Below are 26,757 nucleotides of genomic sequence, written 5' to 3'. Positions count from 1 at the left end.
GTCCCTGTACGGCCTCCCATTGCTGCTGTCTCCATCGCCACACTCTGCCATGTGCCACTTTCAGGTCTCTTCACACTGCTGGTGTGTTAAATTTTTTGACATAGGGTGCAGGCAGATTACGGGCCTCACATAGCTGCTGCCAGGCCCCTAATCTGCCATGGGCCCCTATATACCGCCTCCTCATGCTGCTGCCAAGTCTAGAGTCTGTCATGGGTCCCTGTACGGCCTCCCATTGCTGCTGTCTCCATCGCCACACTCTGCTGCCATGTGCCACTTTCAGGTCTCTTCACACTGCTGGTGTGTTTAATTTTTTGACATAGGGTGCAGGCAGATTACGGGCCTCACATAGCTGCTGCCAGGCCCCTAATCTGCCATGGGCCCCTATATACCGCCTCCTCATGCTGCTGCCAAGTCCAGAGTCTCTCATGGGTCCCTGTACGGCCTCCCATTGCTGCTGTCTCCATCGCCACACTCTGCTGCCATGTGCCACTTTCAGGTCTCTTCACACTGCTGGTGTGTTAAATTTTTTGACATAGGGTGCAGGCAGATTACGGGCCTCACATAGCTGCTGCCAGGCCCCTAATCTGCCATGGGCCCCTATATACCGCCTCCTCATGCTGCTGCCAAGTCTAGAGTCTGTCATGGGTCCCTGTACGGCCTCCCATTGCTGCTGTCTCCATCGCCACACTCTGCCATGTGCCACTTTCAGGTCTCTTCACACTGCTGGTGTGTTTAATTTTTTGACATAGGGTGCAGGCAGATTACGGGCCTCACATAGCTGCTGCCAGGCCCCTAATCTGCCATGGGCCCCTATATACCGCCTCCTCATGCTGCTGCCAAGTCCAGAGTCTCTCATGGGTCCCTGTACGGCCTCCCATTGCTGCTGTCTCCATCGCCACACTCTGCTGCCATGTGCCACTTTCAGGTCTCTTCACACTGCTGGTGTGTTAAATTTTTTGACATAGGGTGCTGGCAGATTACGGGCCTCCCATTGCTGCTGCCAGACATGTAATCTGCCATGGGCCCCCGTACCGACTCCTCATGCTGTGACGTTGCAACAAGGTGTAATTCAACCCTACATATGTTAGACCGCCTTTACGAACAGCTAAAGGCCATCACAGATTTCCTGATGTTAAAAGCGGATAAAGGTACTCCCTGTGTAACTTAGATGTCAGCCATTGTCAGCTCATGTGTGACACCTGCGCTTGCTCAGGCCCTTTGAGGAGGCCACGCTATTCGTGAGTCGGCAGGACTATGGGATGAATGAGGTCAAATCGGCCATGGGCCCCCGTACCGCCTGTTCACGCTGATGCTGGTCCCACAGTGTGACCTGGGTCCCTGTACGGCCTCCCATTGCTTCCACTCTGCCATGTGCCACTTTGAAATCTCCTCACACTCCTGCGGTTGTCCATTTTGTCATAGGTTGCTGGCAGATTACAGGCCTTCCATAGGTGCCACCAAGCCCCATATCGGCCATGGGCCCCCGTACCGCCTGGTCACGCTGCTGCTGGGCCCACAGTGTGACCTGGGTCCCTGTACCGCCTCCCATTGCTCCCACTCTGCCATGTGCCACTTTCAGGTCTCCTCACGCTCCTGCTGGTTTCCATTTTGTCATAGGTTGCTGTATGGCCTCCCATTGCTGCTGCCTCCACCGCCACACTGTGGCTCCAAACACTGGTTTTGGCCCCGTGACTGGCCAAAGGAGTGAAGTGTGCAGTGATTCTAAGATCGACGGCACTCATCTGCATGTCATACTGACAGACAGTATTATTTCTCTTCCCCAGCAGACTCCAAGGGCATTTAAATTAAAGGTACAGTGTTCTGCACTAATATTAAGTCTCTCTGAAGCCTAGAAACACCCTTTTTTAAGTTAAATTCACAGCGAATTTATTCGACTCGAATCGAATATTGTCCACGAATTCGCCGAATCAGTCGAATCGAATTTTTCATTTCTTCGCTCATCTCTACTTAGGATCATGAGCAGTTCCTTTCCTTCTCCATACTCTTCTCTTCCCATCACTCTGGTACAAGTTGATCTTGGTCTCATCTGTCCATAGGATGTTGTTCCAGAACTGTGAAGGCTTTTTTAGATGTCGTTTGGCAAACTCTAATCTGGCCTTCCTGTTTTTGAGGCTCACCAATGGTTTACATCTTGTGGTGAACCCTCTGTATTCACTCTGGTGAAGTCTTCTCTTGATTGTTGACTTTGACACACATACACCTACCTCCTGGAGAGTGTTCTTGATCTGGCCAACTGTTGTGAAGGGTGTTTTCCTCACCAGGGAAAGAATTCTTCGGTCATCCACCACAGTTGTTTTCCGTGGTCTTCCGGGTCTTTTGGTGTTGCTGAGCTCACCGGTACGTTCCTTCTTTTTAAGAATGTTCCAAACAGTTGTTTTGGCCACGCCTAATGTTTTTGCTATCCCTCTGATGGGTTTGTTTTGTTTTTTCAGCCTAATGATGGCTTGCTTCACTGATAGTGACAGCTCTTTGAATCTCATCTTGAGAGTTGACAGCAACAGATTCCAAATGCAAATAGCACACTTGAAATGAACTCTGGACCTTTTATCTGCTCATTGTAATAGGGATAATGAGGAAATAACACACACCTAGCCATGGAACAGCTGAGAAGCCAATTGTCCCATTACTTTTGGTCCCTTGACAAGTGGGAGGCACATATTCAAACTGTTGTAATTCCTACACCATTCACCTGATTTGGGTGTAAATACCCTCAAATTAAAGCTGACAGTCTGCAGTTAAAGCACATCTTGTTTGTTTCATTTCAAATCCATTGTGGTGGTGTATAGAGTCAAAAATGTTAGAATTGTGTCGATGTCCCAATATTTATGGACCTGACTGTATATATGCACACACTGCTCAAAAAAATTAAAGGAACACTTTGAAAACACATCAGATCTCAATGGGGAAAATTATCATGTTGGATATCTATACTGATATGGGCTGGGTAATGTGTTAGGAATATAAGGACTTGTGTTTTCTCCAAAGGTCTTTTCTACCTTTCATTTGAACTGGGAAGTAGTGCTACCCTCCTTAACTACAACTCCTTGGGCTAGAGTAGATCTGCTCCAGGTCATTTCCACATATCTGCAAAGAACAGAGGAGTACAGATTGGTTGAGATATTGTTCCTCTTACTTGAAGGTCCAAGGAGAGATCAGGCAGCCTCACCAAGGGTTCTTTCCTCATGGATAGTCCAGCTCATCAAGCAAGCTTATGTGGCTTTGGGCCTTTCCCTTCCGGAAGGGGTCTCAGCACATTCTAAAAGGGTGACAGCTGCTCTGTGGGCAAGTTATACCGAAGTGTTGGGAGAAGTGGTCTGTAAGTCTGCCAGATGGAAGTCCTCTAACATCTTCACCCACCATTTTCGGCTTATGGTCTTTCTTGGTCTTTGGGCACATCAGTTCTTTCTTCTGCCCTATCCATTTAATTTGTTAAAGTGGTAGAAAACTCTGCTTTTGAACTTCTACCTACAGGTAAGCCTATAATAAGGCTTACCTGTAGGTGCAGTGAATATCTCCTAAACTTGCGGCGTTTAGTAGATATTCACACAGGATGCAGCTGGTGTGTGTCACCAGAACATACACTCTGCCATCCCTTCAGAGCTCTGTGTCATGGCCGTGACTCCTACTTGCATGAGCTGGAGTGACATCATTGCGCCTTGACATTCAAGCAGCTGCAGCTCACGAACCTGGAAGGAAGACTGGGTGAAGATGATAGCACTGGCAGCCGTGACAGCACACTGTTGGAGAGCTTTGTTTTAAGGCAAGTTTCTCATAATGTGCTAGTAACCTCAGGAATAATATAGGCTGCTCTGGAAAAAGATGGTATGGTTGTTTCAAGGAGTACAATATGACTATACTTGAACAAAAATTAGCTGTATGGTTGAGTTGCCAAAAATAAGCCTTTACTACACCAATGCCACAAAAATGCCTGATGAGATGTGACAAGGTGTTGTCGGGCTTTTTTGTGGCATTGGCGTAGTAAAGGCTTCTTTTTGGCAACTTGACTATGCAGCTAATTTTTGTTCAAGAATCGGCGTACTGTGCTCCTTGAAACAACCACGCCGTCTTTTTCCAGAGCAGACTTTATTTCTCCTGAGGTTACCTGTTTGAATCCTGAACAATTCCTCTGGCAGTTGTGGCTGCAATCTTTCTTGACCTTAGCTTGGTATCAAGAGATCCCTGAACTTTCCACTTCTTAATAAGTGATTGAACAGTGCTGACTGACATATTCTAGGCTTTAAATATATATTTATATGCTTTTCCATCTTTATAAAGTTCCATTAATTTGTAACACAGGTATTTTGTCAGTTCTTTTCTGCTCCCCATGGCTCAGTATCTAGACTGCTCAGTGCATCCACGTGAGAACTAACAAACTCATTGACTATTTATACACAGATACTAATTGCAATATAAAAAGCCACAGCTGTGGAAATTAACCGTTAATTGCCATTTTAACCCGTGTGTGTCACCTTGTGTGCCTGTACCAAGACCAAACATTCCATTCCAGGTTATGTAAACCTTTGATCATGGCCATTTGGGGGATTTCTGTTATCATTATGATTTAAAAAGGAGCCAAACAACTATATGATAATAAATGGCTTCATATGATCACTGTCCTTAAATAAACGTTTTTTGGCATGATCAGTCATATTTTCAATGTAAATGCCAAAATTTCATGATTTCTGCCAGGGTATGCACACTTTTCAGCACACCTGTATTCCCTGACTCCTGGTTTTATATTTTTCTGTACTGTGTACACTGCACAGCTATTACATCATAGCTCTATTCTTAGCATGCTAGCAAACATCATCAGTGAAAAGTATACTTTATGGCATCGCTCCAAGCTATGGATGGAAGGAAAAGGATCACCCCAATAGCAAGTGAGAAGAGGGAAACATGAGTCTGAGCAAGTCTGGTGTCAGCCAATACAAGTGAAGGGATGGACGCTGCACAACCAACCCCAGGAGTCCAATGTTAAGGAATGGCCGCCGTACTGGCCATGCCCTGTGATTAATTTTTCCCTGTCCACCGGGGCTTGGTCACAGCACATGGCTCTGAAAAAAGTCAGAACTTTCAGGCAAAGTGATCCCCATCTGACAGCTGAAACATAGTACTAATATGTTTGGCTTAGGTGTTTGAGTTTAGATACACTTTTACAAGCGGTAATTGAGCTTTAAAACATACCCGCACAGACCTCTGTGGCTACAGGCACTGTGGAGTAATACATCATTAAATTTCACTGCTGAAACACTGAAGTTGTTCAACTCTGCTCTCTCTGCAATTCAGCTCCCTTGCTTGCATCTGCCAGTGGTGACTCAGCAGCCTCCTAATCTCTAGTGTAAGCACATAACAGAAACTCAGGGAGGGGGAGCAGTCTGAATTGAGTGGCTTCAATGCTTCTGCTATTAACTTGAATTAATTGATCCTCAGTGCCTGCAGCTTCAGGGGTCAGTGAGGGCTTGTTTTAAAGCCAATTTATTGTTTGTTATGGATATGTATATAGTTGAATTTCCTTAGGCTGGCCATGATTCACCAAAGCAACAGTTGTGAAAGTCTCATTTTGTTCTTTTTGTATAATTTAAAATAATAACACTTGTGCCTGGCTGATTTGATCATTTACTTAGGTAGTTAATCTGAAAAGGCAGACTTGCACATTGCAAGAATGCAAGAGTTTTAACACATTCCACCATAAGTATGCTAATGCGATTAATTTAATTTTTATTATTTTCCATGAACACAATCAATAGACAAGTTGAGTCTGGTTACAATGTTTATAAACAGGATACCTTTCATCCAGTGCCAAGATCGTCTTATAATGTTGTGATTATATGCTTGATGGAAAAGTTCTCTCAACACTTGTCATGATTATCCAATTGATATGGTAGACAAAGGATATTTTGTAGTATATGTATTCTATATTTTGGGATTAGGTGGTTTATAAAATTAAGAGGAAACCTCCATTTAGAAAACGTAGAAAAAAAAGGAAACTTACTATATAGTATGACAATACATTTTAGAGCATGTGCAGTAGTCTGCTCTGTGCCACTGCTTGCTCATTGGGTTACCGCTGCGTATAATTCCTCTCCTCAAACCGACCTCGAACTTTCATGTGTGCGAAGACCCAACACCAAATCCTGCAGATCAATTTATAAACATTCCCACTAGCAGTCTGATTTCAACTTCTGGTTGGCAGTTAGCAACTATTAATGAAATAAAGGGATGTGGCCTTTGAACTGGTGCTTGTAAAACCTGGTAAGTATGAGGGGGGCTGGGGGGCTGCATACTGAAGGTTTTTTTATCTTTATGCATAGAATGCATAATGGTAATAAACCTTCAGGCTTTACATTCACTTTAAATAAAAGTTTGATTAGATAATGCAAGTAAGACACCCTTGAAATAGAGAATGCATGGATGCAGGAACAAATGGCATCAGCACTTCTTGCAGAAATTGCTGTTTTATCGAGAAAAGATGACACATAATATATGATCATCATCTACACAATGTGGGAATGGTACTTGGACAGAGCCAGCTCACCGGCAAGAACAAAATCTTAGCTATATTGTACAGTAAATCCATTTTTAGTTATTAACACTTATAGCAAGCCTTAATGGTCACTGGTGAATGTAGTATGACAGAAATAAATGTGTCATTCTCAGAATTTAGTCTGACCTTTTACATTATTTGTACCGCTTTATACATATCTCCATTATCTGCCATTTGTTCATAATTGCTCTTCATTTAGGATTTTTATTGAGTTTTTTTATGCCGTGACCTTTTATTATAGTGTGGCTTCAGAATGAGGTAAAAGTTATGACTTTATTACCTCTTCTTGACAGCGCTAAGTGTTTCATACAAGTGTTTTTTGTGTTTCTTAAAGTGGAACTTCAGGTAATAAATAAAAAAGGGCAAACAGGCTGGATTTTTAATGCAGAAGAAACATGTTTGTTCTGCATTAAAGCTACCTACAGTACCTGGCTGTCCACTCCCGTACTGTGAGGGATGCAGACACAGCTCAGTGTACAAACCTGACAGTGCCAAATTTGACGCATGCACGGTTGTGATGTCATCCCCGCCCGGCCAATGACAGTGGCTGGCGTTTGGGACATGGAAGCCACCCAAAGATGTCAGTGGTGGGGTAGGGAGCTCAGGACAGCGCAGTGTGGGATCAAAGGTGAGTATAGTTCTACTTTAACATGACATATGTCATTATATTCATAAGTCTTAAAGTGACCCTGTCAGCCCCCATCCAAATCCAAAAAATTTAATTTGCTTTGTTTCAGAGCTACAGCCTCTATCTGATTTTTCAAAATTTGACACTTCCTGGAGGGTCAGATACCTGTGTCCCTTTCCGTGCACTGTGGTTCCATCCTCTAATTCCTACATCGCTGATGTCTCCTGTAGTGGAATTGTCCAATGCTGAGGACTTTGTTGGAGACTGCAGCGCTGCAGGGGAAAGTAGGTGACACAAGATGTTGAAAGGTTAGTATACTAGCTCAATTCTATTTGAGTCTTATAGGCAGCTGACAGGATTGCTTAACCCCATCCCACCCACAGACTTTATCCTGGTGGCCGCTTATCTGCATACCTGTCTCTGTAGTAGTACAACACTGCACAGCGCAGAGAGACCCTGGGTCTTGTACTAAAGATTGGGACCTGGGGCTTCTGGATTCCTGGTCACCTGATTGCTGTGATAGCCTCTGATTGGTTTTCACAGTGATCAGTCACTGTGCAGCCCGCCCCTGTTTTTTTTCCCTTCTGAATGGAGAGAAATATACATGGTAACTTTCTCTCCTTGAGGAGAGAAAGATGTAAATAAACAAAACCGTGTAAAAAAATTTAGAAAATATAAAAAACTTCAGAACAAAATTGGTCAGTGCCAGGGTTAATGTTAGGGTCAAGGTAAGGGTCAAATGCCAGGGGCCGTATATATTCAGTAGGATTTTATTAAAACAGCATTTTTTTTAATTATTGTCAATGTCAGTGTTTTAAGTAGGATAAAAATAGCAAAATGCATATTATTGTTTCTGGGCCTAACTACAGGTACAAACAACAACTAGCCTGCACATACTGTATGTGGTATCACTGCAGTCATTAGATGCAGGAGAATTTCATTTGGGTTGTTCTCTGCTTGTAGGTTATGGTAGTAGCAAGAAATATGTCGCTAAATTTAAACAAATAGTTTTTTTACTATTTTGGGACAGTTTTCCTTTGATAATAAAAAAAATCAGGAGATATCTATTACCCAATGAAAGCCTTATTTGTTTAGAAAAAAAACAAGGTATAATCTACCAGTACAGTTTTACTAACATATGTCAAAGTTGCAAAATTGCATTCAAGTATTATCATTTTGTTACCCTCAGTCGCTAAGGGGTTAAATCGTAACTATAAAAGCCAAAATGCACATTTAAAATACATATACATGAGCTGTCTTACCTATCACAGGATTTGTAATTCTGTTAATTCACATTTGTCACCCAGGACCTCTGCTAGACAGAACTGCCAGATCTTGCCCTCCTTGTGAACCTCTCTTCAGAATGCACTGTACTGAGCAACACAACACACTAGTACCTGCTCTAAGTGGTGATTAGACCAGCCTTTTTCACCAGGGTGCCTTGAGGTTTCTTCATTGGTGCCTTGGCAAAATGCCTAAAAAATGCCCAAAAATTGTATAGAAGCCAGCGGGTCGATCAAGCCTGCCTTTTAGCTACACAAAGCCACGGGTTTTCATTGTGCAATATTACGACCTTCTATCCACTGGCGTCCTGATAACCAATGACATCACCAGTTGATAAGTAGCATGTTGGCTGCCTGCACAGCATCCTTGTTTGACTCTCCCCTGCACCTCTCCATCGGCACTGGGGTCACATTAGCTCAGTGATGGAGACAAACTGAGGGAGAAGAGAAACATTGGGATACTAGTCAGTACCAGTGTGCAAAAGTGTATTTGCTTTGGAAGAATAAATCACCTCTAATGTTGGGTGTCCTGCATGTGTTGATGTTACTGCATTATATAAAACTATTAGAATAGTCTTTACATTTTAGAATGGGGCCTCAACACTGTTCATAATTTTAAAGGGTGCCTCAGGACTGCCCATAACTTTTGAGGGTGCCTTAACATTGTCCTTAATTTTAAAGGGTGCCTTGACTGAAAAAAGGTTGAGAAATACTGGATTAGACAATAAAGGAATAATACACTGAGATCATCATTCTACTCTACTCTTAACACCTGGTAAAAATGGTGCTTTTTAAGGGTTAGGGTCAAGCTTCATGACCCCTATTATAGATGATTAGGTGGGTTGAATTAGGATGCAGCATCAAGGGCTTGTGTGTGTGTGTGTGTGTGTATGTGTGTATGTGTGTGTCAAAAAGTCAGCATGGTCATTACAGTGGGTATCACTTCACAGTGTTTGGCTTGTAGTGTGGCACCTTTTAGGCTACGTTCACACTAGCCTTGTCAGCAAGCAGCAGACAGGCATTTGGGAAGCGTTTTTACAGCTTTCCAAAGGCCTCAGAAAATTCTGCACATTGCAGTACATAGTGCTGTTCACACGGGAGCGTTAGCCTCTGGTCAAGTCAGGAGGAGTTGGAGCCTCCTATTCAAGTCTATGGTGCCGCTCCGCAAACGCCCGGACGGCGTTTGCTAAACCGCGAATACAGCGTTTTTGGAGCGTTTGCGGAGCGCTAAAAATGCCCCTCAAACGCCAAACCAACGCTTGTCAAACACTATAGGGGCGTTTGACAAACGTTTGAAAAAAAGTCAAGTGTGAACGAGCCCTAACTCTTTGCTTTGCTAAAATTTAGATCAAATATTGCGTGAGGGGTACACTGAAAAGAAAGTGGTAATAAAGTAAGCCTCATCTTTGCCAGCAAAAAACCCCAACATTGGTGTCAGTGGGCATAATAACATAGTGAGACAATAAAACAGCGCAAAACATGAAATGAAGCAAGTAATTATACACAAATCATAATCACTGCTGTGGTTATAAAATAAATGTCCAAAACCACCAAAATGAAAAAAATGATAAAATTTCTGTCCAAATACGAAAAGTGATGAAACCAAAAACAAAGAAAGTCCCCTTTAAGCATGCAAATAGTGCTCCAAAAATTTTTTAGGATAAGTTTTGTTTTGGCATAATAACATACTCAAGCATTAGTGGCAGTGGACACAATAATACCCCCCCAGGATTGGTGTCAGTGGATGCACCAATAACCCCTAACTGTGGCACTGGAAGCAATAAAACCCAGGGTATTGGTGTCTGTGGGTACAGCAATAAACTCCAGCATTGGTGTCAGTGGGTGCAGTAATAATCCCCGACATTGCTGTCAGTGGGTGCAGTATTAACCCTCAGCTTTGGTGTCAGTGGATGCAATAATAGCCACCACCATTTGCCTCAATTGATGCAACAAAACCCCCAGCATTGGTGTTAGTAAGTGCAGTAATAAACCCGAGAACTAGTGTCAGTTGGTGCAGTAATAACCCCAACCATTGGTGTCAGTGGGTGCAGTAATAACCCCCAGCTTTGGTGTCAGTGGATGCAATAATAACCAGCAGCATTGACCTCAATTGATGCAATAAAAACCCCAGCATTGGTGTTAGTGAGTTCAGTAATAAACTGAGTACTAGTGTCAGTTGGTGCAGTAATAACCCAAAGCTTTGCTGTCAGTGCGTGCAGTAAGAAGCCCCCAAGACTAGTGCCAGCATTAGTGTAAAAAAATGAAGATAACAATCCTTGCAGTTATCACATTATGTTTAAAGTCTCTAGTACAGCTTTTCTCAACATATTTTATACAGAGTAACCCTTGAAATAATTTTTATGTCTCAGGGAACTAATGCTAAATTAATACATCTCTAGCTCATTTGCATGGTCAATAATAAATATAATTAGGGCTTTTTTTCAGCGGGAACATGGGGGAACGCAGTTCCGGCACCTCCAGCTCTGAATGTATGTACAGTAGTGGAAAGGGGTCCTGGGGTGTGCTAAAGGGTCTATTGATGCTGGCTGCTAGGGCATCTATCGTTGCTGGTTGGGATTGATTTTTATGTGGCAGTCTATTTTTATTGCGGAGGTGGGCTTATGTTGCTGGGGTCAGTTGTTGCTGGAAGTGGTCTACTGTTGAGGGAGGGGGTCTATTGTTGCTGACTGCTGGAGAGTCCATTGAACCAAGGGACAGTGGAACCAAGGAGTGGTCCTCAGGGGTGGGTAGGGGGAGGAGACAAGAGGTAGTTCAGAAGGGTGGGAGTTCCTGCACCTAAGCCCTGAATATAATTATACAAAAAAGAATGTAGAGTATCTAGCATATTTGACACCCAGAATAGTTAGCTATTTTAAAAAAACTTTTTAAATCCCCCCCCCCTGCTCTATAGGAAAATATTGTAACAGTCACAACAAACTATTTTGTATTATGTGTTGAGTAAGATGCAAGCTGGAATTATTTCAACGTATCGCACCTGTAACACATAGAAACCGTACAGACGTGAGCAGGACCTAAGCAGTCACCTTTAGCTGCCTCCTGCTGTCATATGTTGTATCCTGCATTTCTTAGACGTCATATAACCTCAGCTCCCATGTCTGGAGATTTCAGCCTCAGCTTTTTCTTTGACAACGTTAAACAATTACAAAAGTTTGAAGACATAATGCCATGTGGTTTGTAACAAATAAAACACATTTGGCTTTGTGTCTAAGACATGTTGTACGAGATGCACTTTGAACAGCAACCTGGACTGCATTTGGTTAATGTTTGGTTAATGTTATACTGAGCTCTGCTAAAATTTCCTTTTGTGAGACATACATCAAGATTTAGGCATTCGGTTGCGCAACACAAATTGAGTATTATGTGAACACGCTTTAGTGTTCTCAGTGAGTACCGCACCATTTGACATTACATCAGATCCCCCACCTCCTACCATTTCAGGATCAAAATTGTTGTCGCATCTGAAACCAAAACCAATTTAAATTTTAAAGATTATCTGCTACAAACCTGGGCAATTGAAATTGGTCATAGGATACAAAAGCTGAGGTTATCGCCAAGTGACATTAATCACTCCAATGCCAGGCACTTTTACCCCCTTCCTGCCCAGGCCAGTTTTCATCTTTCAGCACTGACGCACTTTGAATGACAATTGTGCGGTCATGCAACACTGTACCCATATGACATTTTTATAATTTTTTTCACACACATAGAGATTTATTTTTATTTTTTGCTAAATAAATGAAATAGCCAGAACATTTTGAAAAAATGCATTTTTCTTGTATTGAGTTGGCCCACCCTTTGCAGCTATAACAGCTTCAACTCTTCTGGGAAGGCTGTCCACAAGGTTTAGGAGTGTGTCTATGGGAATGTTTGACCATTCTTCCAGAAGCGCATTTGTGAGGTCAGGCACTGATGTCGAACGAGAAGGCCTGGCTCGCGGTCTTCACTCAAATTCATACCAAAGGTGTTCTATCGGGTTGAGGTCAGGACTCTGTGCAGGCCAGCCAAGTTCCTCCAACCCAAACTCGCTCATCCAAGTCTTTGTGGACCTTGCTTTGTCCACTGGTGTGCAGACATGTTGGAACAGGAAGGGGCCATCCCCAAACTGTTCCCACAAAGTTGTGAGCATGAAATTGCCCAAAATGTCTTGGTATGCTGACGCCTTAAGAGTTCCCTTCACTGGAACTTAGGGGACAAGCCCAACCCCCAAAAAACAACCCCGCACCATAATCCCCCCTCTTTACACTTGGCACAATGCAGTCAGGCAAGTACAGCTCTCCTGGCAACTGCCAAACCCAGACACATTCATGAGATTGCCAGACAGAGTCACTTCAGAGAACATGTCTCCACTGCTCTAGAGTCCACTGGTGAAAATGCTTTACACCACTGCATCCGACACTTTGCATTGCACATGGTGATGTAAGGCTTGGATGCAGCTGCTCAGCCATGGAAACCCATTCCATGAAGTTCTCTACGCACTTCTGTGCTAATCTGAAGGCCACATGAAGTTTGGAGGTCTTTAGCTATTGACTCTGCAGACAGTTGGAGACTTCTGTGCACTGTGAGCTTCAGCATGCGCTGACCCCGCTCTGTCAGCCACTTTGTGGCTGAGTTGCTGTTGTTCCCAGTCGCTTCCACTTTGTTATAATACCATTACAGTTGACAGTGGAATATTTAGTAGCAAGGAAATTTCATGGATGGACTTATTGCACAGGTGGCAACCTATCACGGTACCACGCTTGATTTCACTAAGCTCCTGAGAGCGACCCATTGTTTTACAAATGTTTGTAGAAGCAGTCTGCATGCCTAGGTGCTTGATTTTTTACACCTGTGGTCATGGAGGTGATTGGAACACCTGAATCCAATGATTTGGAGTGATGTCCCAATACTTTTGGCAATACAGTGTATATCTGAAAATTTATCAATCCTGATGTACTGATGGCCTATCTTATTTCTTGAGGCCTGAAAATGTCAGACAGTACAGATATCCCCCAAATTACCCATTTTTGGAAAGTAGACAGTCCAAGGTATTTAGTTAGAGGCACTGTAAGTTTTTCAGAGTTGCAATTTTTTGTAACAATTTTTTGGAAACTGAAGAAATTTAAAAAAAAATAGTTTTTTTCCCCCAGTTTTCTTTTGTTTTACACACTGTCCCCAGTGTAGTACAGCATCATCATATAATTGGTGTGGCAGTGATCAGGGACACTGATTGGTGACAGCATGCAAAAAAAAATTCAAACAATTTTTTAGTTAATTTTTTAACAATTGTTTTCTTTTTTACTATATTTTGTTACATACTAAAACATTTAAAAAAAATGTTTTCAATTTAAATTTTTTTTTAAAGATTTTTTTTAACATACTGTGACCATAGTAACAAATGGCGAGGTCTACACTTTTGCTAATTTGTACGCTACTAATACTCGGATTGTCGATTTTCTTTCCAAAACGCTGAAGAAGCTTCTTACTTTTAAGGAGGGTCTTCTCTTGTTGGGTGGGGAGTTTAATCTCCCCCCCGGATACTCATTTGGATACCTCATCTGGGAAGTCAACCTTTTCATTTAAGGCTCTTAAACATTTTCAGAAGTGTTTGCAGTACCTTCATCTAGTGGATGGCTGGAGGGTGACCCATCCTTCTGACAAAGACTACAGTTACAGCTCTTATTCCTGGATTGACCTTATTTATCTTGATCAATACCATTTAGGCCACATTTGTAGTGCGGATATAGGTTCTGTGACCATATCTGACCATGCTCCCGTTTCGCTGACTCTGACCTTACCCTCCCCCCATAGACCCGCTTGGACTTGGCGTTTAAATGAAACCCTGTTAGATAACGTCACTGTCAATTCCACCATTGAATCCTCCATTACTAATTATTTTCAACTCAACTCTACTGAGGAAATGTCAGTGGGGGCATGGTGGGAAGGTCACAAAGCAGTGATTAGAGGCAAATTGATTGCTCATGGTTCCAGACTAAAAAAAGCCAAAAGTTTAGAAATCGAGGCCTTGGTTCAAAGCATTGGTTCACTTGAACAACTACACAAAACAGATTACGGCCTTCTGATTTGTCTGACCTGACGGACCTTAGGGCTAAGCTGTTGGACTGCCGTGAGAGGCAGGTTAAAAATAAGATGAGGTATTATGCACATAAATTTTATGAACACGGGAATAAGTGTGGCCGTCACTTAGCCCGCTTCCTTAAGAAACGGCAGGCCTTATCTCATGTTAATAAACTGTTGGTTAATGACAAACCAGTGATTGACTCTACTCAAATTGCTGATGCTTTTCGGGCATTCTATAGCTCTCTGTATGACATTAAATGGACTCCGGACCGGTCCTAGACTGCTTCTCATAGGGCTTTCATTCGCCATTATCTTAGTGAGGTACAGTTCCCTCGCCTTGCGGCGGAGGTGATTGCTGATTTGTTATCCATGCTGATCAAACAGGGTTTATTCTAGGCCATGAGGCCCGAGATAATACGTTCCGAGCCCTGAATGTCCTTCACTGGACTCGCTTTGGTCCGAATTGTTCCCCCTTCTTAGCCTAGTCGACTGACGCTGAGAAGGCGTTTGATAGGGTGGATTGGTACTTCATGGAGAAGACCTTGCTGGCACTGGGGCTGGGGGAGAAGATGATGGGATGGATTATGGCCCTGTATGCTGAACCTGCGGCTAGAATTAAGGTCAATGGGACATTCTCCAAACCACTGTGTATTTGTAACGGTACCAGACAGGGTTGCCCTGTATCCCCTCTCTTCTTTGCTTTGGTGTTGGAACCTGCGGAAAATTTGGGGCAATGATGATATTAAAGGGGTGTCTATTGGATCTGGGGTTCTTAAACTTTCGGCTCATGCCGATGATATTTTGTTCTACATCACCCGTCCACTCTCAACTCTGCTGGTGCTGCAGTCACAGGTATGGCTCCCTCTCGAATTTTAGTATTAACTATGGGAAGTCTGAGATTCTACTGGTCATGATCTCATCGGACATTGCACATTTACTGAAGGCCAATTTCCAATGTGTATGGCGGCCCCACAGATTGATTTACCTAGGTACCTAGATCTCTCCGGACCCTAAATTGTTGTATTCTGAAAATTACGGGGTACTGCTAAAAGGGGTGGTTAGGCCGCATTAATACTCTTAATACTCTTAAGATGACGATTCTGCCAAAAATTTGGTACTTACTCTCGACAATCCCGATCCATCTCCCACCAATATTTTTTAGCCGTTTACGTCGATTGTTTACGATTTGGCAAGGGAAGAGAGCTGAACTGGCGTTCTCACTCCTCCACAGGTGCAAGGAGGATGGGGGCCTGGGAGTTCCAGATATATCCCTCTACTATAAAGCCATGGCCCTGGTTCATATTTTAAATTGAACACATCATGCCGCAGAAAAAGTATGGGTCCCTTTGGAAAAGTGTATAGCCGGGAGGAATCTGTCTGGAGCCCCTTGGATTCCTCATATGCATCGGGGGTTATCAAGTCTGGTTATGCTTAACACATTGCTTTTTTATTGCCTTTTTCCTTTACCGCCAATAGACTGTGATAAATAAGGAACGTGTCACATAAGATAACAAATGCAGAATCTGATTATAAAACATATCTCTTTTTATAACAGGCTCATGCCCGTGTGTGGCATCTCTACAACAAAGAATTCCGTACCACGCAAAAAGGTTTGGTGTCAATAGCACTGGCTTCTCATTGGATAGACCCAGACAACGATAACATAACAGAAGATAATGTCCGGGAATGTCGGAAATCCCTAGATTTTGTACTGGGATGGTTTGCAAAACCAATATTTCTCGATGGTGATTATCCTCTATCAATGAAGAGCAACCTTTCTTCTTTACTGCCTGATTTCACAGAGAAGGAGAAGAAGTTCAATAAAGGGACGGCCGATTTCTTCGCTTTGTCCTTTGGACCAATCTTAAGCTTCCAGTTGTTGGATGTGGACATGATGTTCCGACAGACAGAATCTCTTGACCTTCGGAAGCTCTTATATTGGATAAATATGGAATATAACAAACCGCCAATATTTATTGTGGAGAATGGCTGGCTCCTTGCTGAAATCACAAGGCAAGAGGATGCAAAGTTTATGTATTATCTCAAGAAGTTTGTCATGGAAACATTAAAGGGTAAGGTTAAATAAAGCCATAAAAACTACTTTTCAAAACAGATAATTTTATTACAGTATTTCCTATATTTTAACTTATTTATACCTTATTGGATGCCTATTGCTTAGTTTTTTAAAGTGAGAAATAAATATAAAAAAGCTAACATTGACAATTGACCAAGATACGATGCTGTACTGTGGGATTCAGCCACAGAGTGTACCTTTTGTAGACAGTCTTCAATGTGGGCTCTGAGATGCACTGCACTGAAAGAACATAAAAAGAAAGATTTGCAGCCAAACTTTATGCTGTCTGCTGTTAGCTGAGTGCTGCATATGTTAGCTTGATGCTTTATTGTGAAAGATAAACTCCAGCTCCGTATTAGAAGAGTGCAACAACATGCACAAAGGCTTTCTATGGTCCAGAACCAGCCGTAGTTTATATGGTAGCCTAGACTTAAATGTGGGCTAGTCTCCCCACCTTAGGGATAAGAAGAGTGATTATGGCAGAAAAAGGCTCTTTCATGTTTAAGTATTCCAGTGTGTTAATGCAGGTTATTACTGATGAGTATAACATGCATTAATGTGTGTTGCATTAAGGCAACCCAATTATTATGAATGGTCTGCCATTGTACCACAATGGACGAAAATGACCACATGATCTTTTTTTAAAAAACCCATACCACATGGTATATGCATTCTGGTGTGGTATGTGGTGTGTTTTGTGTAAAGCTGGGCATGGATGTGCGATTTTCTTTCCTTTTTGCAGGGATTCCCCCATCTGCTTTGTCATGCGAGAATACCTCCATCTGAACTATTTTGTTCTCCTGTTCAGAAGAGCAGAGTGATTACTGCCAGTGGCTATAGCTGCTAATCACAGAAAAAATCCAACAGACTGGCTGTACCCAAGTTGTACAACAATGGAATTGGGTACAATAAGCCTGCCCATAGATGGTTTGAATCTTGGCTGGTCCCTGCTGAACCAGCTGAGATTCGAACCATCTATGGCTGGCTTTAGGCTCTACTATACAGTGTGTTAGGGTTCCGTGCACAATGAATGGCAACAATGCACATCACATAGGGTAGATGCCTTACCACATGTTGTGGCAGCACACATTTTTTTATTTAGAAGGTGTCTGGTTTTTTTGGTGTATTTAGGGGAGTACTTTGTCTTTGTATTTCAGCCCTTTTGTTTTGTGTATTTGATAGTAATTGTGTATTGTCATTTTACTTTTTTTAATTCTACTTTTTTCTCACTGTTTGATCTTTCTGTGAAAAAAAAGTAAACTAAGGCAAATGAGGGACCATTTTTGTCCCCAGAGCAGTTAAAGCGGAGCTCCACCCAAAAGGGAAAGTTCCGCTTCATGTACTGGACCCTCGCTCCCCTTAAGGAGTTGGCACCTTTGGGAGTGGGAACCCGATTTCGACAGGTACCCGCTCCCACTTCTGCCTAGGTGATCGGGAGCAGATGTTGTCCCCCCCCCCCCCCCCCAAGGCGCAGCGCTACTCGTGCATGAGCAGTGAGTACCCAGCTGTGAATTATTATCTATATTTTCACGTTCGTGCCTTGCCTGTCTTCTTTTTTCTTCCGCTGCTTTCCTTCTTCTCTCTGTTTTTTTAAAAACCACCTCACATTACTGGAAGCTTGTTAAGGAGAACACACAAGCTTTTTCATTTTCTTTTGAATATTTAAACATTTGTTAAAAATAAAAAAGCTGATCTTGGGGCTACTTTTCACACGTTTATTTTGTTAGATGTTGTTACAAAAACAGACTGCTGTTTAGGTGTTATAGTTTCATTATTCATTTTTTTTCAGACTGAATGTGCTTCTTAGCACGTGTTCACACTTGACTAAATTTCTAACTCTTACCAAATGCTCCTATAGCTTTAGTACAGGCATTAGACAGGCATTAATGAGCTTTAGGATGGAGGTTAGACTGGCTTTTTACAAGCAATAAAAATGCTCCCCAAAACCACACCACAAACTAAATTACCTGTAATGTTATTAAAGCTCCGCAATGCAAATGCTTGCCAGCGCATAAGGAGCGTCGCCATAGCTTTGAATGGGAGGCATTGAAAGGCTTCAAACTCCTCCTGACACGACATGAGGCTTCAATGTTGCTTTGATAACTGTGTGCTGCCCATAGTATCATTTGCGTTAAAAACGCCCCCCTCAAATGCCTGCTTTCAATGCCAGTGTGAACTAGGCCTTAAAAAGTTAATGGTTAGCATTTATTATTATAGTAAGAGAAATCTCTGTGTGTTGTTGAAAGCAAGAAGGTAAATTATTTCTCTATTTTTTTCAGCCATTAAGACAGATGGAGTAAATGTCATTGGCTACACAGCCTGGGCTCTTATGGATGGATTTGAGTGGCACAGAGGGTACACGATTCGACGTGGATTGTTCTATGTGGACTTTAGAAGTCATAATAAAAAGCTGCAACCAAAATCCTCTGCCTTGTTTTATCAGCAACTGATTAGGAAAAATGGATTTCCCCCACAACCAGAATATCAGCTAATCCAAGGAACCTTTCCCTGCGATTTTGCATGGGGAATCACTGCATGCAGAATACACGTAAGTAATTTCTTTTTACAGCAAACCAAAATAGTCACACATATTAGAATTGCACAGATTTGTTTACTTATATTTGTCTTTTATTTTGCCTAGTTTAAAGTATAACTAAAGGCAATACTTTTTTGTTTTGTTTTGGATAGAGTGGAGGTGGATTAGAACCCCTATCAAGGTTTTCATGCTGTCTGTTCCCCCGTTAGGGAGATTCACCCTCTCTCTATTTGTCCTATTTACAGTTATCATCGAAAGTGTAAGAGAATCCCAAATTTTGAGCTGTCGCCAGAACAGTGATTGAGGGGAAATCTTCCAGTGGGGACACTAGTTCTGGTGACCCTGGGGACAACTAGAGATTCCTTCAGTTTAGAAGGATTTCCTCTCATTCTAGCTTTGGCTATGGGACAGGAAGTGAAGAGAAATCTCCCCAATGGCATATGGATAACAAAAAGTCTGACAGGAGTTATAACCCTCCCGTTCTTTATCCAAAATGAAAAAAAGTGTTGCCTTTAGTTCTACTTTGTGTAGGAGTCCTATATATATATATATATATATATATATATATATATATATATATATATATATACATACACGTATATATATATATACATATATACACATATTTTAGACCTAATTTCTTTATTCAATATAGTTAAGACTAAAAAATAAACTTTCTATTTTTTTAATATGGTTAATATTAAATATTTCCTATAAATAGTTTTCTTTTGAGACAGCAGGTGGAGCGTTAGGTTCCTTTTGCACATTTTCCAGGCTCTCTCTTTGTTGTAAAGCCTGATGTTTAAGGGATTCAATAGCTTAAGCTGAATTTTACATGAACAAATCACAGACTCATTAGCAGTAACTGATCCCTTACTGCACCGTTCAGCCCAAAGTTTAATTCACAGAAAAACAACCACAAGACAGGCAGCTACTGCTGTGCAATCTCTATACTTAGTCCATTGTGTTCCAGGAAAGCTTTGTCAGGCCCAGGGCAGTTATTTTCTGCTATGGGAGTAGAGAGTGGGTGCCAACTAAGTGCAGCATAAAAAAGATAAGTTCATTAAAAAATAACAACAGGCTCTAAGAGAGTCCACACTGGTCCCCAGTTTTCTGTTTCCAACCACAAAAGGTGTCTGCAGCCACCAGCACTGTGTGGAAGCAGTGTCTGTGAACCAGGAAGCATCCAGAACCACCCTGGAATGCAGATATTTGGCAGGAGTGTAAGTGACATCAGTTGGAGATGGTCCGGGTGGTAGGTGGCATGGCTACGCATTTCAAAGCTTCCTGCTCCTTTCTCAAACCTAGGTGCACCCCAATCCCCCTACATCAGAAGTCAAGAGTTCCCCACCCTCCCTTATATCACAATGCACCCCACTTACCTTGTGCTACTTCCAGGAAGAAGCTGGGGCTGGAGCTTGGAAGCAAAAAGTGCAAGGTCTGGAGGAGGACCTCAGCTACCAGAGTCTACTGAATACTAAGGGAGACAAAGAGGTGCTGAGGTCCTGACTGCTGAGGGGTGCACAGAGAAGTGCAGGACCTGTAGGTGGAGTTCTGTCATCCTCTCTACTGTGACTGCTGAGATGAGGGGGAAACAGAGATGAGCCTCTACGTGGCTGCATGGAGAAATGCAGGATCTGGCAGAGGAATTCTGCTGATGACAGCTGAGACAAGGTGGGGGAAGGGATGAGGTGGGTGCAGGAGAGCTGCAGGAGAGGTGCAAGGGACACATCAAATGGCCTTGCAGGCCGTATTCGGCCCATAGACCTTGTGTTTGACACATGTGCTCTAAAGCAACTGTAGGCAGGATTTTTAAGGAAGGTTTACTAAATTTTAACAATATTTTTATTTCTCTCCATTCCCAGATTGACACAATGCCATCCCAGTTTAATGACCCAAGTGTCTACATATGGGACATGTATAGGACAAAGGGTCTCACAAAAGTGGAAGGCCTCAAACTTCCTAAAAGAAAAATCCATTGTGCTGACTATGCATCTATTAGGCTTCAGATATCCATGCTACGCTCAACGCACATCTCCCACTTCTATTTTGCCCTGGAATGGACCTCATTAGTTTCTAAAGAGAATGTTTCTCAAATTAACCACACCATTCTACACTACTACCGTTGTTTCCTCAGTGAACTTGTCCGGGTCAATATTACTCCAGTAGTTTCTTTATGGCAGTCTATGGCTGAACACCAAGGAATTCCTTTTGTGCTATATAAAATGGGAGGTTGGGAGAATTTAACCACTGTCCAGGCATTCCTGGAGTATGCCAGACTCTGTTTTAAAGAACTTGGAAAATTTGTAAACATGTGGATAACCATGCACGAGCCCCCAGTGAGAAATCTCACCTCAAGGGCTGGGCACAACCTCCTGAAGGCCCATGCATTGGTGTGGCATTTATACGATCGAGAATTCAGAAAATCACAGAAAGGGATAATCTCAATTGCTCTTCATGCAGATTGGGTGGGACCAGCTTCTCCATTTTCTAAGAATGACAATAACACCAGCGAGAGGTTTTTAGAGTTTGAGATTGGTCGACTAGCAGAGCCAATATTTCTCAGTGGAGATTATCCCAAAGTCATGCGTGAATGGTACAGCCGAAGAAACAACCATAATGTCTTCGATTTTCACTTGCCCACTTTTACAAAAGAAGAGAAACATATGATCCGAGGGACATTTGACTTCTTTGCTTTGACTCATTATACAACAGAGCTTGTGCATTGGGAGGTGGAGGACCTAGCGAGATATGACCATGGTCTGGAAGTGCAATTTATTATGGATAGAACCTTTCTGCAGTCAGCACACAATAATGCTGTGGTTCCATGGGGATTGCGGAAAATCTTAAACTGGGTAAAATCTAAATATGGAGATGTTCCAATATATATCCTAGCAAATGGGATTGACGATGGTCATTTAGAAGATAAACTACGAGTCTACTACATGCAGCACTATATTAATGAGGCCCTAAAAGGTAAAACCAAAATCTGAATGTTCTGTGTTGTTTTGCTGTTTAGAAAGTAAAAGTGAATGCAAATAGTTTCCAAATAAAATTTACATTCACACAGTTGCCGTAAATAGCAACTACGTTCTTGCCTTAATATGTTGAGTAAGTGACCCAGAGCAACAATGCAGATAATAATTTGTAACTTTTCTTTACCTTTCTTGATACTTTTTCTAGTCAGAGACTCACGATTTGAAACTAAAGGGTCAGCACAAAAGCCATGCAACTAGTATTTTGAGAAGAAGGTTACAGTGACAGCTCCTTAGTGACTAATATAAGAGAGATTTTGTTTGGATATCTCTAAGTATCAGAATTTGTTAGAAGCAGTAGAAGCCATTTTTCATAAGAAACGGCATGATCCAAACTCCTCAAGACCACCTCTTTCTATCAACATGTTCTTACTAAAACATAAATTATTTTCTCATGGCTACCTATCAGTTATTTCCTCAGGTGCAGTCCATGTATTTACAGACAGCCAGTAAAAAATCGGCACTTTTCTCTTGCCCATACTAAATGCTTGTAACAGGAGAAAAGTGCCAGTGAAAAATGACTGAGGGCTCGGCTCGGAACTGCACATGCAAATCCGGAGCCATCCGACGAGTTCAGAGAGTCTCTGAGACCATCCGAGCTTGTTTGGCCAGCGCCATTGGGGCAAGGGGGTGGGTCTGGCCGCTGGCAGAAGTTGTGCGCAAGTTGTGAGGCAAGCTGTGAGAGTGATGACTTCATGAGCATTTCCCACCACACCGCTGGCTGATAAAACCCAGGAGCCGACTGCCTATAGGCGGAATGGAGCTGGAGCCTCGTGAGTGTGACTGACACAGAAGGCACAGATAGTAACAGTTTTACAATATGGTCAATAGGACAAGCATGTTGTACTTTCCACACCTGTGCTCTTCCACCACCCTCCTGATCCATTGTCTAAAGAAAAACCTGATACTTCTATGTATGGGGAAACATGTGATGACCCCATCTCACAGAATATAATGCTTGGTGCCAGACTGCTGTCACGTGAGGCTGGAGAGGAAGGGGGATGCGGGGGGGATGCAGAGCCCTCTGTATGATTTTACTTTCTGATTAAGATAAAACAGGGTAGTTCTCTCATAGGGGATTGAGGAGCAGGAGAGTGTAGGAAATTGAAGTATAGGTTTTTTACTGTGCCCGCTCTAATGTACAGAGTCACTTTAATTAGCTGATAAGGGACTGTTATTATACAGGGGTTTATCATACATTGACTCTACCTCTTACAATGGAATTACATTGGATTTATTAGAATGGAGAACTAGAATAGAGATAATTAGAAAAAAAATATGCTAAAATGCCTTTTTTCAACACTTCTGTTTTCTTACGCACTGCATGTTACTTAAAGTATACATGTCACAAACCAGCCCAAACACCAATTTGTGGGTGAAAGACCCACAAAAAAAGAAGTCCCAAAGAGAACAATCTGTGGCTTGGAAAATCTTTATTGAACACAATCAAAATATCATTATAGCAAATATCCCTCCACCCTACACAAGAATAAAACACAATGAAAACACAATGAAAACGTTGCCATATCTTAAAAACACCTTCACGGGCACTCAGACATACCTACCATTCACACTGGAATATGCATGCCATGGAATGAGGGCTAGAAGGACACAAAACCTCATGGATTATGGCTAATTGCAATATCATGTGCAGCAACACTGCAATTGGATATAGAAATACAAAAATACAGGAGCTGCTGGATGCACACAGGAAGATCGTATATCAGCGCGTGCGATCTAAAAAGTCGTAACAGTCCACCAATCTTAAGATGTATAAGCTCGATGCTGACACATATAATCCTGTGTGAATTGTCTCCACTAGCAGTCAAAGCAGTCAAAGCATGTAGAAAATAATGGTGATATCACTGACAGCGGCAGATGACAATGTCACTGTAAACTTGACAGTAATTTCAACACTGGTAGACAGCAGCCAAAGATAACAGTGACCTGTGGGTGAGGATGATAGTGGCACAGCCTCTTGCTGCTTACAAGTAAAGAGAGTCACTAGGTGTCAGCCGAGCAATCATCATCCAAGAGATAAATCCCAATATAAACACAACCTGGTCCAATTGTAGGGGCTCACCACTCCAAGTGTGGTCATTGGTTCTGATGGATCCTGGTCTGCTGTATAATGCCGTTGGCCTCACACTCCATGCAGAGATGACTGTGTATAAGACTGCGACAGCAAGTCCAGTATGGCGCGGCAAGTTGGTAAAGCCGTGTGGGGGTGTCTGAGTGTCCAGGACGCGTGCATCATGATGCTGTGATGCAAATGCATTTCACCCACTGAGTCACGTGAGCTTCTTCACATCAAGGGCTTATTTGGAGACCAATACGTCATTTCCGGATTAACCCACAGGGAACCGCAGCCTTAAATTGTCACTTAAGATATCGTATGCTATTACAACGTCAATTGCATAAAATTAGAAAGTGAGTCAGCATTAATTATGTATATAGTTATACAACACAAATCCAAGCATACTCTTCTAATTTTGATAATGTGCCAGTGAACCACAGTACCATGAGGATTAACCGGCAGAAACTGTAAAAATATTACCCTAATGATTCAACAATAATCCATGAAGGTAGCCATCCCCCTTACTAGTAAAGAGAGTATAGAATTAAGATTCTAAGAAAACCTGTAAGCTCAATTCCATATTAAGTCCCTTGGGTGCCAAAGACCCCAATTTGAATATCCACTCCTTCTCCTTCCGCAGGAGGATTGTATCAAAATCTCCCCTGTGGTTGGAGAGGTTCAGGGCATAGATTGCCTTGACCCTTAGCCCTATAGGGGATGAATTATGGAATTTAGCAAAATGTTCAGCAACAGGAGTCTTATCATGCTTGTTAATAATGCTACCAAGATGTTCACCTATGCGCACTTGCAACTGACACTTAGTCTTGCCAATATACATTTTGCTGCAAGGGCATTCAAGCATGTATAGTGCTCCTGTTGTTGCACAATTCACAAATTGCTTAATGTAATAAACCTTTTGTCCATCTGCATCAGTGATTCTGTCTGTATGGTCAACGAACCTACAGATGTGACACCGCCCACAGGGGTACATGCCCCTAAGTGTGGGTAGGTCTGTTAACCAATTTTTAACAGGTGTTCATCTATATTCTGACTGCACCAGATTATCCCTTAAATTCATAGATCTTCTAGCAACCATTAGGGGTCTAGGGCCAACAATCCCAGATAACTCTGGAGACTGTGTCAGTATATGCCAGTGCTTGGCCAAAACGGCCCGTACCTCTTCCCACTGAGTGCCATACCGGGTAATAATACGAACGGGTGGATTATACTGAGGGGGCTTATCCTCAGTGTTTGTATTGAAAAGTTCCTCTCGTTGCCATGTCGAGGCCCTCTTACGGGACCACCTAATAGTTCCTTGGGAGTATCCCCTCTCACGGAATCTCCCATAGAGATCCTCTGCCTCCTGTCTATAATCATCTCCGCTGGTACAGTTCCTGTGGATACGCAGGAAGTATCCAATGGGGATTCCTCATATTAAGGATTGTGGATGGTGGCTGGAAGCCAACAGCAGAGTATTGGCAGCCGTAGATTTACGGTATGTTTTAGTTTTCAAACTCTTACCCTCAATGGAAATCAAAAGGTCAAGAAATTACATCTCTCTGTGATCAAAAGTATATATTAATCTGACGTTCTGGTTATTAACATTGAGGTCAGCCATGAAGTGCCTTCCCAGAGCATAAGAAGATCATCAATGTACCTCAGCCATAAAGAAGCATGGCCGAGGTATATCGAGGAGCGATATACAACCTCCTCCTCCCACCATCCAAGATGAAAGCAGGCATATGCTGGTGCCCATCGAGGTCCCTCGGATCTGGCGGTAATAAGTCTCCAAGAATTGAAAATAATTGTTGAGAGCAAAATCCAGCAATTCCAAAAGGAATTAATTCTGTGCTCCCATGTTTGAATAACTCGCTACCAAAAAATGGGCTACTGCACCAAGCCCCCAGTGGTGGGGAATGGAGGTATAGAGGGACTCCACATCTATACCCACTAATATCTTCCCCATCTGAATCCTTACCTGAGCTATCTTGGCTAAGACATCTCTAGTGTCCTGGACATATGAAGGGAGTCCAATCACCATCTCTTTGACTAAGGAATCCAGATATTTCCTGATGCGTTCAAGGGGTCCCCGTATAGCAATCACAATGGGCCTTCCTGGTGGATTTTCCAAACTTTTGTGTACTTTAGGAATAACATATATGATGGGAATATTATAATCATCCACACGTAAATAACCCTTCTTTTTTGGTGATGAGACCCTCCTCACAGGCCAAAGATAATTTTTGATTGAGAGACAGAACCAGCGAGGGAAACGGGTTCCCTCCTAACTTTGTGTATGTAGATGAATCTTGGAGTTGCCTCTTAACTTCACGTTCATATGAGTCCTCTGACAACAGGACCATATTCCCTCCCTTGTCACTAGGTTTAATCACTAGGTTGGGTGCTTCCCTGAGTTCTCTTAATGCCTTCCTCTTATCTTTTGAGAGGTTGTCCATACCAGTCAATCTCCAATCAATTTTG

At 42.4% G+C, this 26,757-nt stretch overlaps 1 protein-coding gene across 1 annotated transcript in view; it reads left to right on the top strand.

The window, feature by feature from the left end:
• KL (klotho) overlaps positions 1-26,757 on the top strand; it is a 74,410-nt gene that overhangs the window by 41,288 nt on the left and 6,365 nt on the right. Inside the window, exons 2-4 of the mRNA XM_089690871.1 lie at positions 16,110-16,626; positions 18,908-19,176; positions 21,030-22,140. Of these exons, the coding sequence (XP_089546997.1) occupies positions 16,110-16,626; positions 18,908-19,176; positions 21,030-22,140 (1,897 nt within the window). The remainder of the gene's footprint in view (positions 1-16,109; positions 16,627-18,907; positions 19,177-21,029; positions 22,141-26,757) is intronic.

This window comes from Staurois parvus, unplaced genomic scaffold (assembly GCF_062004578.1).
Source record: "Staurois parvus isolate SC_StPar_1 unplaced genomic scaffold, SC_StPar_1.0 ptg000544l, whole genome shotgun sequence".
NCBI lineage: Eukaryota > Metazoa > Chordata > Amphibia > Anura > Ranidae > Staurois > Staurois parvus.
Note: the sequence above shows the minus strand (reverse complement) of the source record. Positions and strands in the feature narration are given on the sequence as shown.